The 17,165-nt window shown below is 42.7% G+C and overlaps 1 protein-coding gene across 2 annotated transcripts in view; it reads right to left on the reverse strand.

The window, feature by feature from the left end:
- MTHFD1L (methylenetetrahydrofolate dehydrogenase (NADP+ dependent) 1 like) overlaps positions 1-17,165 on the reverse strand; it is a 169,828-nt gene that overhangs the window by 20,382 nt on the left and 132,281 nt on the right. For both annotated transcript variants that reach the window (XM_029058108.2, XM_029058109.2), the window contains exon 26: positions 16,039-16,191. In XM_029058108.2, the coding sequence (XP_028913941.1) occupies positions 16,039-16,191 (153 nt within the window). The remainder of the gene's footprint in view (positions 1-16,038; positions 16,192-17,165) is intronic.

The following is a 17,165-nucleotide window of genomic DNA, read 5'->3' on the forward strand; positions in this document are numbered from 1 at the left end:
GACCTTCTGACTCCCAAGCCTGGTATGGGTCTCCCTATCCACTATGCCAGGTATGGGTCAAGAAGGGTTGGATGTGAAAAGAGCAGTCAATCACGCACCAGTCTTTTTCAAACAGGCATGTTTTTGAACATGAGGGACAACGTGCTCATATTTTGGTTCAACTGGTATGAGTTTGTTGTTTACTAGAGTGGGCGGCTGGGCTTCCACTATGTTCAAATGGACCTCCTTGTGGCTTTCAAAAATCCTTCCAGGGCGATATTTTAAAATCAAGAGAAAAATCTGGGTCAAACTGCATTGTCATATTCAAAATTTCAAAATTAAGACAGACTCTTGTTCCCTCAGTGCCCAAGCATGAGCAGTTTTACTTACAGCTAACTGTGCTCTCCATTGTAAAAAAAGCAAAACTGCAATTACAGGGTTCTTGTTCAAGTGAGTTGTTTTGAAGCTAGTTTACATTAATCAAACAGGGCTCGTGACAATAGCATGCTCTCTAATGTATTTTAAGTAAAACTGTTTTGAATCACAGTCCACTTGTTCAAAGAAAATGCACCATCATAGGCTTTAAATGCAGATAGACAGATGTTCTTCTTGAACCTTTTCCTGTGCATTTCCACAGTAACACACCATTTAGAATCCTTGCAAATGGAAGAGAAGGACATTGAAAATTCACATCCCTCCTGACAATCAGAACCCCATCACCCTCTCAGACCCTGCCCAAGGAGTGTGAGGAGTGTGGTGTCTACAGGCAGTTCCAGGACACAGCTGGGTGGGTAATTGGAAGGATGAAAGAACAGGAGATCAGAGAGGGAAGGGATGGAAAAGTGATGTTTCAAATTAGCTCGAAGAATAGCAGAGATCCCCAAATGCATTTCTTTGGCTTTCAAATCCTCTAATCTTTTCAAATAAGCAACAGTAAATGGTGTGGAGGGCAGGTGCTCTGCAGTCTTGGAATATTTTAGTTCTTATAATGCTTGATAGCTTCTACCACATCAGTACTGAAATGGGGGAATATGTAAAATACTATCAGTTTCCTTTAGAAAAGGAAAAGGAAAAGAACTTTTCTGTTATTCACTATCAATTAATGGTATTTGAGAGCTTACTGCATGCAACATTGTACTGAGTGCTTGGGAGAGAGCACAGTACAACAGAGTTGGTAGAAACATCCCCTGCCCACCTGAGCTTTGAACCTAGAGGGGAAGACATACATTAAGAGAATATTTCCACATATGTACATTAAGTCTGTGGGCTTCAGGGTGGGGTGAAGAAGTATCAAGTGTATAGGTGACTCAGAAGGGAGAAAGAATGGGGGGAAAAGGGCTTAAGTGGAGAAGGCTTTCGGTAAGAGATATTTTAATAAGGCTTTGAAAATGGGGACAGTGGCAGTCTGAAGTATATGAAGGGGGAGGGAGTTGAATGCCAGAGAGAGGATATGGGCAAGGAGTCAGCGGCGAGATAGATGTGATTGAGGTACTGGGTTGTAGTAGGAAGTCAGTGAGGCAAGACAGGAGTGGACAAGCTGATTGAATGCTTTAAAGTCAATGGTAAGGAATTTTTGTTTGATGTGGAGAAGGATGGGCAACCACTGAAGTTTCTTAAGGAGAGAGGGGAGACATGGACTGAATGTTTTTTTTTAAGAAAAAGAACCTGGGCAGCAGGGTATGGACTGGAGTGGGGAGAGGCAGGAGGCACGGAGGGAGATCAGTGAGGAGGCCGAAGCAGTAGTTACGGTGGGACAGGATAAGTGCTTTGATGAGCATAGTAGCAGTTTGGATGGAGAAGAGTGGATTTTAGCAATGTTGTGAAGGCAGAACAGACAGGATCTGGTGGAAGATAATCAATCAATTGATATAATCAATATGGCTTGAATGAGAGAGATGAGGTGAAGGTGATACCAAGGAGATGGGCCTGTGAGATAGGCAAGACAGAGGCGTTGTCTACGATGATGGAAAAGATAGTGGGAGGACAGGGTTTGGGTGGGATGATGAAGTTTGTGGTGCCGGCAGGACATGCAAGTAGAAATATTCCAAAGGGAGAAGGAAATAGGAGACTGCAGAGAAGGCATGTGGTCAGGGCTAGAGAGAGAGATTTGGGAATCACTATGAAAATAATACTGCTTTCCTTTTGGTCAAATTTTCCCAGCTGTATGTTTTATTGACGGAGGGATGTTAGCAAGTTCTAAGAAAGTAGGAGGCTCAGTCAGAAAATTGGTTGTCTGGTCTCTGAAGCAGCAGCAATAGTACAGTTTGGGACTCTGTTTAGAAGAACGTGCTAGAGTAAGTGCCCTTAAAAATCGACTGCTTCGCCCAGAAGAAATCCCAGAACAAAGTTACTTATTTCTTTATTTAGTCACCTGTTCTACTCAAAACTCTTTCACTCTTAACAAATTTGTAGATGGTATGCCCTATTAAATTGTGAACTCCTTGAAGATAGGGATTATAGATTGTGCATTTTTTTCCTTTGGTATGTTCCCCAAGCATCCAGCCAGTCAATTATATTTATTGAGTGCTTACTGTGTGCAGAGCACTATACTAAGCACTTGGGAGAGTACAACAGTGTAACAGACATTCCAGAACAGTACTTTGCACCGAGTAGGGACGCAATATATTTGGTTGAATCTGACTAATGAAGAATAGCTAAAGCATGACTCTGATTCAGCTACTACAGAAATCCATGCCAGGTTTTGCTTAGCTTTTGACATTCTCCCGGTTTGATTGATAGAGGTAATCTATGACACGCTTTACAATCAAGCTAAAAGCTTTTAAGAGCAAGCAGGGAAAGGAAAGGGAAAAGGAGGGGTGTGATCCCATTTTTGCATCAGTCCTGTAGGAAACTGGTGCTAGGGTCATGGACATCAGAACTAGAGCCTGAGAGGATTATCTAGATATTTGATTCTACGGATTGTGCAACCTCTGAACAATTCATCAGTGCGATCTGTCAGTTTCTGACCACAAAGACAGTTTTGGCAAATTTTACGTATGAGTTTTCAAACTCTTCTTAAGAGATCCGGATAAAGGTTAGGGTGTGTTGTTCTATATGTTTTGCTACCAATTGGATGTTTAGATTTTTAAATGGTATTTTAATAGTTGACATGGTATTTTTGTTTGAGGTTTGCATTAATTATTTGCTTTAGGCTATAATCCTTCCTTCTGCAAGAAAAAGTTCAAGGATTGTCCTCCTAAATGAAAACTAAATGTACTTGGAAACAGTTGAATGGAATTTTTTTCTCTTTAATCTTTCAGATTCCCATTACTGTGATGGTCGGTGGTCTCTTTTCCCACCCATTTTAATTTCCAAGAATACATTCCATTCTTTATATCAAACTTATCAAAATTAAAATAACTACCTCCAGCTGTCCAAATAGCTGCAAGAAAATATCATTGTTACGGATTTTTGCTATTACAAATTAAAGAACCTTTTGCTGCCTCTGCAACTGTTTCACCCATGTGAAAAGCATATTTAATGAAATGTTCAAAAATGGCGTAATATACACCAACTGAGTAATAAAGATGCCTATACTCTGAATTCATTAGCTATTAACTTGGGAGGGAAACTCGAATAACAACATGGATCTGTAAATATTACTGGCCTGTATCAGCCTGGGCAAATGACCCTTTGTAAACAAACCCTGGTGAAACATAATATAAATACAAGTGTATTCAACCTAACCAAAAATTGCTTTTTACCAGTAGGATTTTTGACAAGATTTACATTCCTCTGATACTTTAGGTAATGAGAGGAAATTTTTCACATACACTATAAGGCATCAACCTACACTATGATTTTCTGCTCTGTTGACTGATTAACCCTTTCCTACCGCAATGACACTGTTCCTCAGCAAGTTTTACAGGAAAACAAAAATACAGGTCAAATGTTAGCAACACCAGCCAACATAATTCCATGACCTAAACTACCCATAAACCTTTGTTTTTTTCCTCTCCCCAAATGTTGGCAGATGGTAAACAATTTTAAAAACTACACAATAATAATTGTGGTATTTGTTAAGTGCTTACTATGTGTCAAGCACTGTATTAAGCACTGGGGTGGATAGAAGCAAATCGGGTTCGACACAGTCCCTGTCCCTTTTGAGGCTCACAGTCTTAATCCCCATTTTACAAATGGGGCAAGTGAGGCCCAGAGAAGTGAAGTGACTTGCCCAAGTCCATACAGCAGACAAGGGGGAGAACCAGGATTAGAACTCATGACCTTGTGTCTCCCAGGCCCATGCTCTAACCACTATGCCATGCCGCTTCCCCTTCATGGATCTGTTGGACCTGAACTTGAAGTACGTTAGCGCTCATTATTATGGATCATTCGTGCTCTAGACTGTAAGATTATTGTAGGCAGGGAATGTGTCTGTTTACCATTATATTGTACTCTCCCAAGTGCTTAGTACAGTGGTCTACACACGGTAAGCGCTCAATATATATGACTAAATGAGTGAATAAATGAATCATTCTACTGCGATTACAGTGATTTCTGAAATTGGACTTTCACCTCTTGAGAAGGAGGTGGAAAATGACCAAAATATTTGAACTATGACAAAATGCAAGCTGTAAAAGAACAGGATTAGTCCATACCACTGCCAGTTTGTTGAGGCATCTGATGCTTCCTTCCTAGTAATCCTTAAGCAGGGACTACAGGAATGCTCTGTGTCACAATCAACACAACACAGCAAGGCATGAGGGAACTCCCTCCTGGACACCAATTCCAATTTTCTGGGGGGTGTTGGATCAACACAGGCAGGACCTGTAGCCTACTGTAACTACAACTGCCCCCAAAATATCTCATTGGAAAATAAATGTATGTTAGTTCTGTATGGATGGAACTGTGCTTGAAACCAAGTGGATGTCTTAAACAACTTTCAATTTGGGATCAAATGCAAAATGTAGAGAAATGCAGAGTCCCAAAATTCAGGGGGCTCACCAACAAAGGCTTTCGATAAGAAACAGCTCTAACTTTTCATGTTGAACCATGATGAAATAGGACTGTTTATGCAACTTTAAAGCAATTTATCCACAAGTTTGCCTGGCAAAATTACATAGCTCTTCAACACTCTTGTCCTATTTATTCATTAAGAAAATTGTTTATAAATAAAAGAACCCATTTTAGAGAGCTTTGTTGTTTCCAAACAGGCTAATGTTGTTGGATGTATGTTCCTTAACTTCCTAAAAATAGTCTAACCAAAATGGGCAGTGAAAATACATGCTATAACATGAGAAACAGTGTGGCACAGTGGACCAAGTAGGGGCCTAGGGGTCAGAGGATCTGGATTCTAATCCCTGCTCTGCCACTGGTCTGCTGTGTGACCTTGGACAAGTCAATTAACTCTCCTGTGCCTCAGAATTTTTTCACCTGTAAAATGAAGTTTACGGTTTCTTCCTCTGAATATGGGCATTAAGACTGTGAGCCCCATCTGGGACAGGGACTGTGTCCAGCCCAATTAATCCTGTATTTACCCCAGTGCTTAGTACAGTGCCTGCCTGGCACATCGTAAGCACTTAGCAGAACTGTGCCTCCCCAAGACAAGTTGGTAATGGGGAAATTCAGTGAGCAACAGAAACTGAGCATGTGGAATGAAAATAGGCTAGTGTATGATGAATAAAACCAAGTCAATCTGTCATGACAAGAAAGAGATGGACAAGATGGAAGTAAGAATTCACAGAACCCAACACTAACCATATGGCAAGTTGTTCCATTGTTTGCAGGTCATGACAGCTACCGTTTATAACTTAGTAGAGAGATGATAGAAGATCCCAAGAAGTCCCAAGATTCAGTCTTGGGACTGAATCATCAGCTACCCCACTCCTGAACTCACTGATACACAATCCTCAGTGTAAGGACAGGGAGAGTCAGGATCAAAGCGTCATGTTCCACGTATTCAGAAGAATCCACATTTACCATACTAGAATTTGCGAAATGAAAGCCTCAGGTTTAAAATAAAAATGTACAAAACAGAAATCTTACGTGATGCCTCTTCCAAACTGCTTTCAAACCACCAATGTCTCATCACAAAAAACACCTCTCTTGACCCCACTGTACCACCAGCTATCACCCCATCCCTTGTCTTCCTAATTCCTCATACACCCAATGCCTCTACTTCCTCGACATGCTGCAATATGGTTTCTATCCCCCTCCACCTTGATCAAACTGTTCTCTCAGAGATCGCTGTCTCCACAGTCACCAACAACCCCATCTGTACCTAATCTAATGGACACTACTACACCCTTACCTCTCATCAGCCTTTGACCCTATCCTCGCTTAGACACTATCCTCTCTGGGTTCTCTTCCTACCCCTCTGGCTGCTCCTTCTCAGTCTTTGCCCTTTTCCTCCTCAGCCTCACACTTTCCTTGTCAGTCCCTGTACTAAGTACTTGGAAGAGTACAATATAAATACAATAGATACATTCCCTGACCACAACAAGATTATAGTCTAGAGACGAGTTCATGGCCTCCTGTAGGTGTTCCTCAATGCTCTATACTAGCTCCCTTTCTAATCTCAGTCTACATTCTCTCCCAAAATGATTTACCTCCCTACTGCCTTTCAGCACTTCCGCATCATCTATACATTTGAATCTTCATCCACAAGGCCCTTAGGTGCCCATCCCCTCCATGTTCCAGGGCTTATCTACATATCTTTAAACACTGTTGCTTCCCCCTTTAGACTATTATAGTGTCTCTTTCCTCCACTAGATTGTAAACTCCCTGCTCTATTGTTCTCTCCCAAGTGCTCAGTACAGTGCTCTACAGAGAGAAAGTACTCAATAAATAGTTGATAGGAGGCCTCACAGAAAAATGAAGAAAGCAAGGAGAAAATTAAATGAGCATCCGGGAATAGTAAGGAGAGGACAAGAAGGAAAACAGATACTTGGCAGTGCAAAATAATGGGAATGCAAAGCTGTTTGGCTGCGTTCATGAAGGGAAATCAAGAGGAGTGATATATATAATATATATATACAGTGGTGTGATCTTAAGTGGCAAAAGGAGAAGGATACTGGTAATAGCCTTTGGAATATGTATAGAGAGGTAAGTTTAAAAAAAAAAAGAGGGGGGGGAAAAGGCCAGAAAGGAGGCGTTCTGCTTGGCAGATAATAGGTCAATTATTGTCTGTTTCCTGACCGCAGTGACACCAACTTCTGCATTTTGAACCTTAACAAACAGAATAGCTCTCAAATTGCTAAACAAAAATCAGGACCAATTTAGCCTAGAGGCAGGAAGCTTAACACACTGTAATTCCCCAGCACAATTCTAAAACCTGTAACTACTATCTTTTGTGGGAAGAGAGGAGATAGTAGATATTTGGAGGTACATATGTCTGCTTCAGAATTCTGTACAGATAAGCTTGCAGGATCAAGGAGTCTCTTGCTCCCCGCCCCCACCCTGGCTTCAATACTTTAACATTGAAAATATGGCTTGAAATGCAAACGCTTGTATGCTCCCCGACATACTGGTTATGAATTATTGAAATAGGAGTCACAAAGGGATTGATAAAGCCCACAAATTTTGATATATGCACTGCAACAACTATGTAAGAAGTTTATAACCTTCTGTCCCAGAGAAAGGGAGATAGATGGAGAAAAATACTTCTGTTCAGGTTGAAAATCATATCATCTCTGATCTGAACCAGATTCAACAGTAAAATAAACATTTAGGACACTGTTGTACAGTTCAGGGAGCAGAACAGAAAACATTACAGGCATAACAGAAACGTGAGAAAGTACAAAGTGGCAATAATTTCGTGGGCAGGTCCACATTTCCCGCTTTTTACGCGCACACACACACACACACAACACACACTCACACAAATGCCCTCCCTCCCCCCCAACTCTGCCCCAGTACCTCTCCACCCAGTCATTACTAACAGATGACCTCACTGATTTCCTGCACATCCTCCAACAGCCTTCCTGCTTCCCCAGTGTAAAGCCAAGTGATGATGTCATGTGCACCTGTGTGAGCAGTGGGGCCAAGGTCACAAGATAACTGAGATAAAAGCCATTTCAGTGCTAATTAAGTGAAAATTGAGTTTTACTGGTGATCGCTTCAGAGCAATTTTTCTGAAAAGCTCTGCACAAATTAGGAGACCATCAGGGATAACAGAAGGAAACATGGCGTGTTTGTCAGCCCACATTAAAATTTTAACTGAAAACAATATGTTCCTCTTCCCCTCTTAAATTTAAACTGTCCAAGTAGTTCCTACTTAACATTTTAAAGTATTCATAATTTCCTCTTCAGTAATTTAACTGCATGATTACATGTTAACCTCTTGTCTCCTGTAATGTTAGAGCGGGCGACAGCTAAATTCTTGGTCTTACAGATTCATAAAAGAATGAAGAAAAGAGTTAAAGTATTTTTCTTTAAGACCTTCTTCACCAATGAATTCCTGAGCATTTGCTCACATCACGTTTAATATGCATATTTTTATGACCAAGATGACCTCACAATTTAGAGAAGCAACACTGTCTACTAAATAAAGCACAGCCTTGGAGTTATAGGACCTGGGTTCATTCATTCATTCATATTTATTGAGCACTTACTGTGTGCACAGCACTGTACTAAGCGCTTGGAATGTACAACTGGGCAACAGATAGAGACAATCCCTGCCCAACAAGGGGCTCACAGTCTAATTCTAGGTTCTAATCCCAGCTCCTTCACTGTCTGTTATGAGACCTTCGGCAAGTCACTTCACTTCTCACTGCCTCAATTACCTCAGGTGTAAAATGGGGATTGAGACTGTGAGCCCCATGTGGGGAGTGGATTGTGTTCCACCTGATTAGCTTGTACCTACGCAAGTGCTTAGTACACTTAAAATTAATTCACTCATTCAATAGTATTTATTGACTATTCATACTCATAAATACTATTTAATAGTATTTATTTATTGATTTACCATTGCTTAAAAAAACGATGGTAGTCAAAGTTAATAGATGGTGGTAGCCAAAATAATGGATGATCCCCCCAAAAGGGTAAGCTTATAATGAAGAGTAGGCAAAAAGGAACATAAATCCCCAAATTAAGGGATGAGGAGCAAAAAGAAGAGCCACCAAATGAAAATTGGATGAAAACAAGGTGAAGGAAGTATTGGAAAGAGAGAGGTTTAAGAAGGCAGTTAGAGAGGGGAAGCAAATGCGGGCAAAAGTCTTTTTTGGAGATGACAGGGATGGTATGGGCCACAAGTAGAGTGGGGTAGATTTTGAAAGTAGGCAGGAAACTCCAGAGTGACAGATAGGAAGGAGGAGAAAGAAGGTCAGTAAAATGGTGAGGAGGTGATGATGGCACTAGGAAAACTATGCCTAATGGTCCCTAGAGAAGGAGTCAATGGGGACACTGGAGGATTCAGTTAGCTGAGGGTTTGGTAAAGTTGTTGGTGGTGGGGGGCAGTGCAGGGTGGAAACTGATGAGGGTGCGACAGTGGTGATGTAGAGCAGAATTACAGAAGACGAGGGTGACTCAAATGGCTGAAGTTCACCTTAGTGAAGAGGATGAAAACCAAAAGCTAGACCAAGGGTTTGTAACCTATGGTTCAGGAGCCATATCTATTTCTTCTTGAAACCACTGCTACTCTCAAATTGGTGGCTGGATGGGGGGTCAGGGGGTTGGGGTGTGGGGAGAAGAGTCAGCACTTCATTACATTGTTTTTATTATTGGACTGTTTCCAACCCGATTAGCTTATCTACCCTCCTAGTGCTTAGAACAGTGACTGGCACGTGATAAACGCTTAACAAATATGGGAAGCAGCGTAGCTTAGTTGAAAGAGCACGGGCTGGGGAGTCAGAGGTCATGTGTTCCAATCTCAGCTTCACCACTTGTCAGCTGTGCGACTTTAGGCAAGTTGCCCAACTTCTCTATGCCTCGGTTACCTCATCGGTAAAATGGGGATCAAGACTGTTAGCGCCATGTGGGACAACCAGATTACCTTGTATCTACCCCGGCGCCTAGATCAGTACCTGGCACACAGTAAGCGCTTAACAAATAGCATCATTATTAACAAATACCACAGTTATTATTCTAAAAAGTAGCATGGCCTAGTGTACAGAGCACAAGCCTGGGAGTCAGAAGGACCTGGGTTCTAATCCCACTCTACTATTTGTCTACTGTGTGACCCTGGCCAAGTCACTTCACTTCTCTGTTCCTCAGTTCCCTCATCTGTAAAATGGGGATTAAGACTCTGAGCCCTATGTGAGACAGGGACTGTATCGAACCCGATTATCCTGTACCTACCCCCAACATTTAGAATAGTGCCAGGAAAATAGTAAGCCCTTGACAAACACTATTATCAGTATTACTATTATTATCATCATCATCAAGCACTGTTCTAAGAACTGGGGTAGATGCACATTAAGCAGGTCAGACACAAAGTTGGACCCTTAAAACTACCACCCAGGACCTCAGGCTCCACTGTAACAACCTTGCTAAAATTCATTCACTCAAGCATATTTATTGAGCACTTAGAGCACTATACTAAGTGCTTGGGAGAGTACAACATAACAATGAACAGACACATTCTCTGCCCACAGTGAGCTTAGAGTCCAGAAGGGGAGACAGACAATAATATGAATAAATAATAAATACATAAATAACCAATAGGGCATTGCAGAAGGGAGAACATATGGGGCAGGGCCGCTGGACTCCGTCCAGCCCACCCATCGCTGCTGGAGGTGGCAGTAGTCGGTGATCGACGGCCCAGCCAGAGCCGGGCCCACACTCACCCTGTGCACAAAGGATTCCTCATCCCGCCCACCCTGGGCTATTTCTGTGCTCTATGGAGGGCGATTCCGGTGTACCCTGGAGGCTGCCATGGCCGTTCCATGGAGCAGAGAGGGACAGAGGCAAGCGTGGGCTGAGGGGAGCATGAGGTGAGGGCAGGAGTGGAGGCAGGTCTAAGCCACCCCGCACACGGCCCCAGGGCATCCTCCCCAGTCTCCTCTCCTGAGCAGCACAGCCTAAACCTGTTTCTGGCTGTAGGATGGAAAAGGGCAGTGACCCCGCTTCAAATTGGGAAGAACAGGCCTCGCCTGTCATCTCTTGGTGGGTGTGGACCGTGAGGTGAACAAAGAGGAGGACCTGAGGAGAGGAAGGGAAAAATAATAATAATAATAATAATGTTGGTATTTGTTAAGCGCTTACTATGTGCAGAGCACTGTTCTAAGCGCTGGGGTAGATACAGGGGAATCAGGTTGTCCCATGTGAGGCTCACAGTTAGTCCCCATTTTACAGATGAGGTAACTGAGGCCCAGAGAAGTTAAGTGACTTGCCCACAGTCACACAGCTGACAAGTTGTAGAGCTGGGAGTTGAACCCATGACCCGACTCCGAAGCCCAGGCTCTTTCCACTGAGCCATGCTGCTTCCCCAAATACAATCCTCTGCTAGACCCGACCCATCTTCCTTCTGCTCCCCTCCCCTTAATTTCCCTCCTGGAACCAGCAGCTGCTACTCTCATGTAAGCAGGTGGTACAATGATACCATCATGTTGCTCTGTGCACAGCATGATGTAATAATGAAAACCATAATGGCAACTGTGGTATTTGTCAAGTGTACACTCTGTGCCAAGCATTGTATTAAGCACTGAATTAAGCACAAGATAATCAGGTCAGGCACAGTCCCACTTCCACATGGAACTCACTAAAGCAGGAGGTAACAGGTATTTAATCCTCATTTTACAAATGAGGAACCCGAGGCACAGAGAAGTTAAGTCACTTGGCTAAGGTCACCCAGCAGGTAAAAGAAGTGAAATGAGAACTCAGGCCCTTTGGCTCCCAGACTTGGGTGTTTGAAGGCAAGAGGGAAGGAGCCATAAGAAAGGGCTTTTTTGTTTTCTTTTTAAATTGCATTTAAGTGCTTACTCTGTGCTAGGCACTGTACTCAGCACTGGGGTAGATACAAGCCTAACAGTTTGGACTCACTCCCCGTCCCAAGTGAAGCTCACAGTATTAATACCTATTTTAGAGATGAGGTAACTGGGGCACAGAGAAGTGAAGTGATTTGCCCAAAGTCACAGAGCAGACAAGTGGCAGATGCAGGATGAGAACCCCAGTTCTTCTGACTCCCAGGCCCGTGATCTATGTTAAAAAAGGAAGATGAAGAATGAAGAGTGGGAGTTAAGGTATTTTAAGTGACGAGAGACAACAGGGTCCAAGACACAAGTAAAGAGAGTAAATTTTGATAGCCAGGGGCTGACCTGAGAAGAATCATTTGGTGGGGGCTGTGGGTAGAGGAGAAGATGAGGGAGGGAGAGTAGTGTTGTTGAGCAAAAGCAAGGGGAGAATTAGAGTAGAGCAGGGTGAATCTGAAGGAGCAAGAGTTGGAGTGATTTCTAGACTTCCACAGTAAGGTTAAGTAGCATGAGGGCCATAAGTCTTTCTGATCAATAAAAATAAAGTAGAATGGTTTACAGTGCAGTAATAGTGCAAGTTTTGAGAAAAACCAATGAGGAATGGGGCATAAAGGCACATAAAAATGACTGACAAGTTGAAAAATTAAGCTTGGGGAATAAAGGATTTAGATCATTGGTCCTGCAGCTTTTCAGCTTGAGGATTAAAGTCCCTGCACACTCAATCAATCACCTTGCCCTCTCCTATTTTAACTCTCTGATTTCCTACTACAACCCAGCCCGCACAAATCGCTCCTCTAATGCCAGCCTACTCACTGTACCTCAATCTCATCTATCTTGCGACTGACCTTTCACCCACATCCTGCCTCTGGCCTGAAACTCTCTCTCCGTACATACTTGACAATCATTCTCCCCACCTTCAAAACCTTATTAAAATCACATCTCCAAGAGCTTGCCCCTGGCTAAGCCCTCATCTCCTCCTCTTCCACTCCCTTCGCATCATCCTTATTTGGATTAACACCGTTTATTCACCCCACCCTCAGCCACAAAGCACTTAAGAATATGTCTGTAATTGATTCATTTATATTAATGTCTGTTTCCCCCTCTAATAATAATGATGGCATTTGTTAAGCACTTACTATGTGCAAGGCACTGTTCTAAGCACTGGGGTAGTACAAGGTAAACAGGGTGTCCCACATAGGGCTCACAGACTTCATCCTCATTTTCAGATGAGGAACTGAGGCCTAGAGAAGTTAAGTGAGTTGTCCAAAGTTACACAGCTGACAAGTGGCAGAATCAGGATTAGAACACATGACCTCTGACTCCCAAGCCTGTGCTCCTTCAACTGAGCCATGCTGCTCCCCTAGACTGTAAGCTCCTTGTGGGCAGGGGTCATGTCTACCAATTATGTTATACTGTAACTCTCCCAAGGTCTTAGTACAATACTCTGCACACAGGAAGCGCTCAAAAATACAACCGATTGATTCTAAGATCCAGGCACAGGAGTTTAGTGTGGCCTCTGTCAGTCATCTACACTTATTAACCAATTTCAGTGTGGAGAGTACTCTGACTAGTCACTCGGCAAAGTACAATAACAGTCAGTCAGTCAATCAATGGTATTTACTGAGTACAGAGCACTGTATTGAGCACTTAGGAGAGTACAATATATCAGTAAACAGATTCCCTGCCCACAATGAGGAGCAGACATCACAGTCCCAACTACTGAGGAGGTAATGCTAGAGATGAGCGGCCCTTTACTAAGACGACGGACTCTTTTCTAACATTCGTCTTCCCTTATTCTACCTCCTCGAAAAATACCGCTGGGCTCTGGCCTTTAGGGCAGTGAAGCCTCGCAGGCCTGTGACTAAAATAGAAGTGATGCTCGGCTCCAGTCAGGGCAGTGACAGAGCACAACGAAGCATTTATTACCTTCCTCGGTGTTATCAGGGCCCAGAGTGGTCTCGTCCCAAGTTTCAGGGTAGGAGATTCACAACTGCTAGGGCAGCAGATATCTTACAGTTGTTAACCCTCCTAGTAGTAGCAGCATTTATTGAGTGAATTAGGTGCTTGGGAAGTATAGAATAAAGAAGTGACACATTCCTAGCCCATGAGGAGATTACACTCTCCCAATGACAAATGTTTTCTTAACTCAGGACTTGGGTGGGACCTTAATCAATCAATGGTATTTATTTTCCCATATGCCAAGTACAGTGCTCTCAACACTCTAAGTGCTCAATGAATACCACTGTTGGATTGATTGCTTGCCGTGTACAGAGCACTGTACAGCGCTAGGCACATAGTAAGCGCTTAACAAATGCCATCATTATTATTATTACTAAGCACTTGGGAAAGTACAACTCGACAGAGTTGGTAGACATGATCCCTGCCCAAGATGTTAACGGAGTGAGATTTTTGCTAAGCCATGACCGGTTACTCACCTAGAACATTTTTCAATTGAAAAATAACCTAAATTAACTCGGCTGTCTTTCCCTTGGTTTTAAAAATTAGTTCAGTGGGGAACAATACTATTTTAATTGTAATATTTAGGACTGTCCTCAAAACAGTGACAAGCACAAGGGGCGATACAAGAGAAACGACCCTGAGAGGGTAGTCGCAGGAACAAAATATAGGCTATGTGGGGACAGAAGATGGGGGCCAACAGAATGGAGGCAAGGGAAAGGCAAGGAGAGCATTTCTGTAGGGTAGCATCAAAGAGACGGAGCCTAGTGTGCAGTGTCAGACACAGCTATAGTAACAGTGATGCTGCTTTTGGTCACAACTGACTTAGAGAGTCCTGAATCTCTCTCTTTTTTTTAAAAAAAATGGTATTCATTAAGTGTTTATACAAGCTAATCAGGTTGGACACAGTACTCACAAAAGGGCTCATAATCTTAATCCCCATTTCACAGATGAGGTAACTGAGGCAAAGAGCAGTGAAGTAACTTGCCCAGGCCTCACAGCAGACAAGTGGCGGAGCCAGCATTAAGACTCAGGTCCTTCGGACTCCCAGGGCCATGCTCTATCCATTAGACCAGGCTGCTTCTCTCTGTGCGAAACACTGTACTGAATCCTGAGATAGGGACTGACCCACCTGGGGCTCTCAGTTTTAAACCCCATTTTACAGATGAGTTAACAGAGGCACAAAGAAGTTAAGCAACCCTGCCCAAGGACAAGTGGTGGTCCTGGGATTAGAACCAGGTGCCAGGTGCCCTGACTCCCAGGCAACACAACATTAAAGAAAAGTCGTACAGCCATATCCGACAATCTAAATATTTTTTTGTGCGGTGGCGGTTGTGAATCTGCACATATGTATTACCTGTCAATTAGGTACCCACAATCTTCTCATTGTACAGGAACTATAGGACAACACTCATCCATAAAGCAGGAAATTATAATTGAATAAACTCCCTTCTATGCTTTCAGTGAAAGCAGCATTAGTTGCTGGGCTCATTTACTTGACACACCATCATTGTATTATGATGGTGCCAGGAATTGGGTCAAATTGCAAAATACCTTGCTCCTATTAGGAAAAGGCAGCTGGCCCTCCGTGCACTTGTTCAGCTATTCACGCTGCTCAGTCATGTCCATAGAAAGCATACCGCTCAGGCCACAAAGTCCACATGACAGTTTCCTGGAGTCCTGGAACTCCTTTGGTGAGGAACGATTTCCTTCCTCGCTCCCCACACTTGATTGTTTGAGAAAGCTTTTACAACAACAAGCTATGTAGTCACAACCTTTCTCCCTGTGCATTGCGCAGGACGGAAATCAGGCTGTGTCCTGAGAAGATGAGATAACGGTAATAGAATGCTCCCTCCAGGAAATTTGGTGAGGTATGCGGCCTGCTCTAGACCCATTCCACACATTCACTTCATAACTAGTCATAACTCAGTGTGACGTCAGAAGCTGCCCAACTATTGTTCAAAGGCCTGAGATAAAGGACTAACGGAAGTGCTTCCTCGTGTCTCCAGTACCAATGGGGAAAACCAAAGGGCCGGGACACATATTTGTTCTTTGTCATCATTTTAGTGACCTGGATTTCTCAAAATGGGAGGGAAATTGCAAACTATTTTTAAACCTGAAAATGGCAGATAGCCCTAAGAAAATGGAACAGAATCCCTGGCCTTTCCTGACCCCTTCCAAAAGAAAGAACGCCAGCTTGGTTTTAACATTACGAAATGAGGGATGAGCGAGGATTCCAATGTGCATTACTCACCGTTCCCACCAGAGGGTAAATGAATCCTGCCCCAATGCTGGCACGGACATCGCTAATTGGGAGAATGAAGCCAGTGGGTACTCCTTTCCTCTCAGGTTGGTGAGAGAGAGACAGGTGGGTTTTTGCCATACAAATTGGCAACTTTCCAAAGCCCTGAAAGAAAGGGAAATCATTTTCTTCAACTTATTTCTTAAAAGTAGCACGCACATTACCATAATCAACTGCTGGTAATCAAACAGTCATCATAAGAGCACTGGCAATGCCACAGCAACGGTCTTTTCTTCCCAACAGTAGCACAAAAGGACACTTGTCCTCCTTGCGCATTCCTCATGGCTAATGATGCATCATCAAATATCCAAAAATTTCCCCTCTAATATTAAATTTTTCTGGAATTATTGCTCATGGATCTATCTAAAACCCATGACCCTTTAATTTCCCCAACATGTCTTTTCTGTAGTGTGTTATGGACTTTCCCTGAATTTATCCAAACTTTTCTACTCTCTAGGGATACTGTCTACCTCCTACAACTTCCTGTGATGAGGAATTCCAGATACCATCAGCCAAGTAAAGATCTGTTTTGTTTGTTCTGAACCTACCACCTTCAAGATAAAGGTTCTATTTGCCTATGGGATTGGCTGATTTAAAAAACTAAATTAAAGGTTCCACTTCTACTACTACTTAGTGAATTATAGGAATGAATCTCACCAGTTTATTTCTCCCAAGGTTGTTTGAAGAGCCCTCATAGTGACGGTAACTGTACTGGCCACCTACCAGTTCTCTGGCTCCATGATCATTTATAATGATTGGCTGCGAAAACTTGCTAGCAGTTCTATAACTTCCCTTCCAGGTTTCTTTAGGAATCTTGGATGGATGCTCTTTGTCTTGGGAGTTTATTTCATCTGATTTCTCAATTTGGTCCAGAATTTCTGAACTATTTAGTCATACAAAATATAATTTGAGTTTGGGAACCTTTCTATCATCTTGCACATTAACAAGCAATTGAAAAATTAAGTGGGAATTTTACTTCCTTTTCCTTGAATTAACTTTTTTACTATCAATCATTAAATGGGCCTACTGCATCAGCCGATATATATATATATATATTATATATATATATATATATATGT

The sequence above is a fragment of the Ornithorhynchus anatinus genome, chromosome 2 (assembly GCF_004115215.2).
Source record: "Ornithorhynchus anatinus isolate Pmale09 chromosome 2, mOrnAna1.pri.v4, whole genome shotgun sequence".
Classification (NCBI taxonomy): Eukaryota; Metazoa; Chordata; class Mammalia; order Monotremata; family Ornithorhynchidae; genus Ornithorhynchus; species Ornithorhynchus anatinus.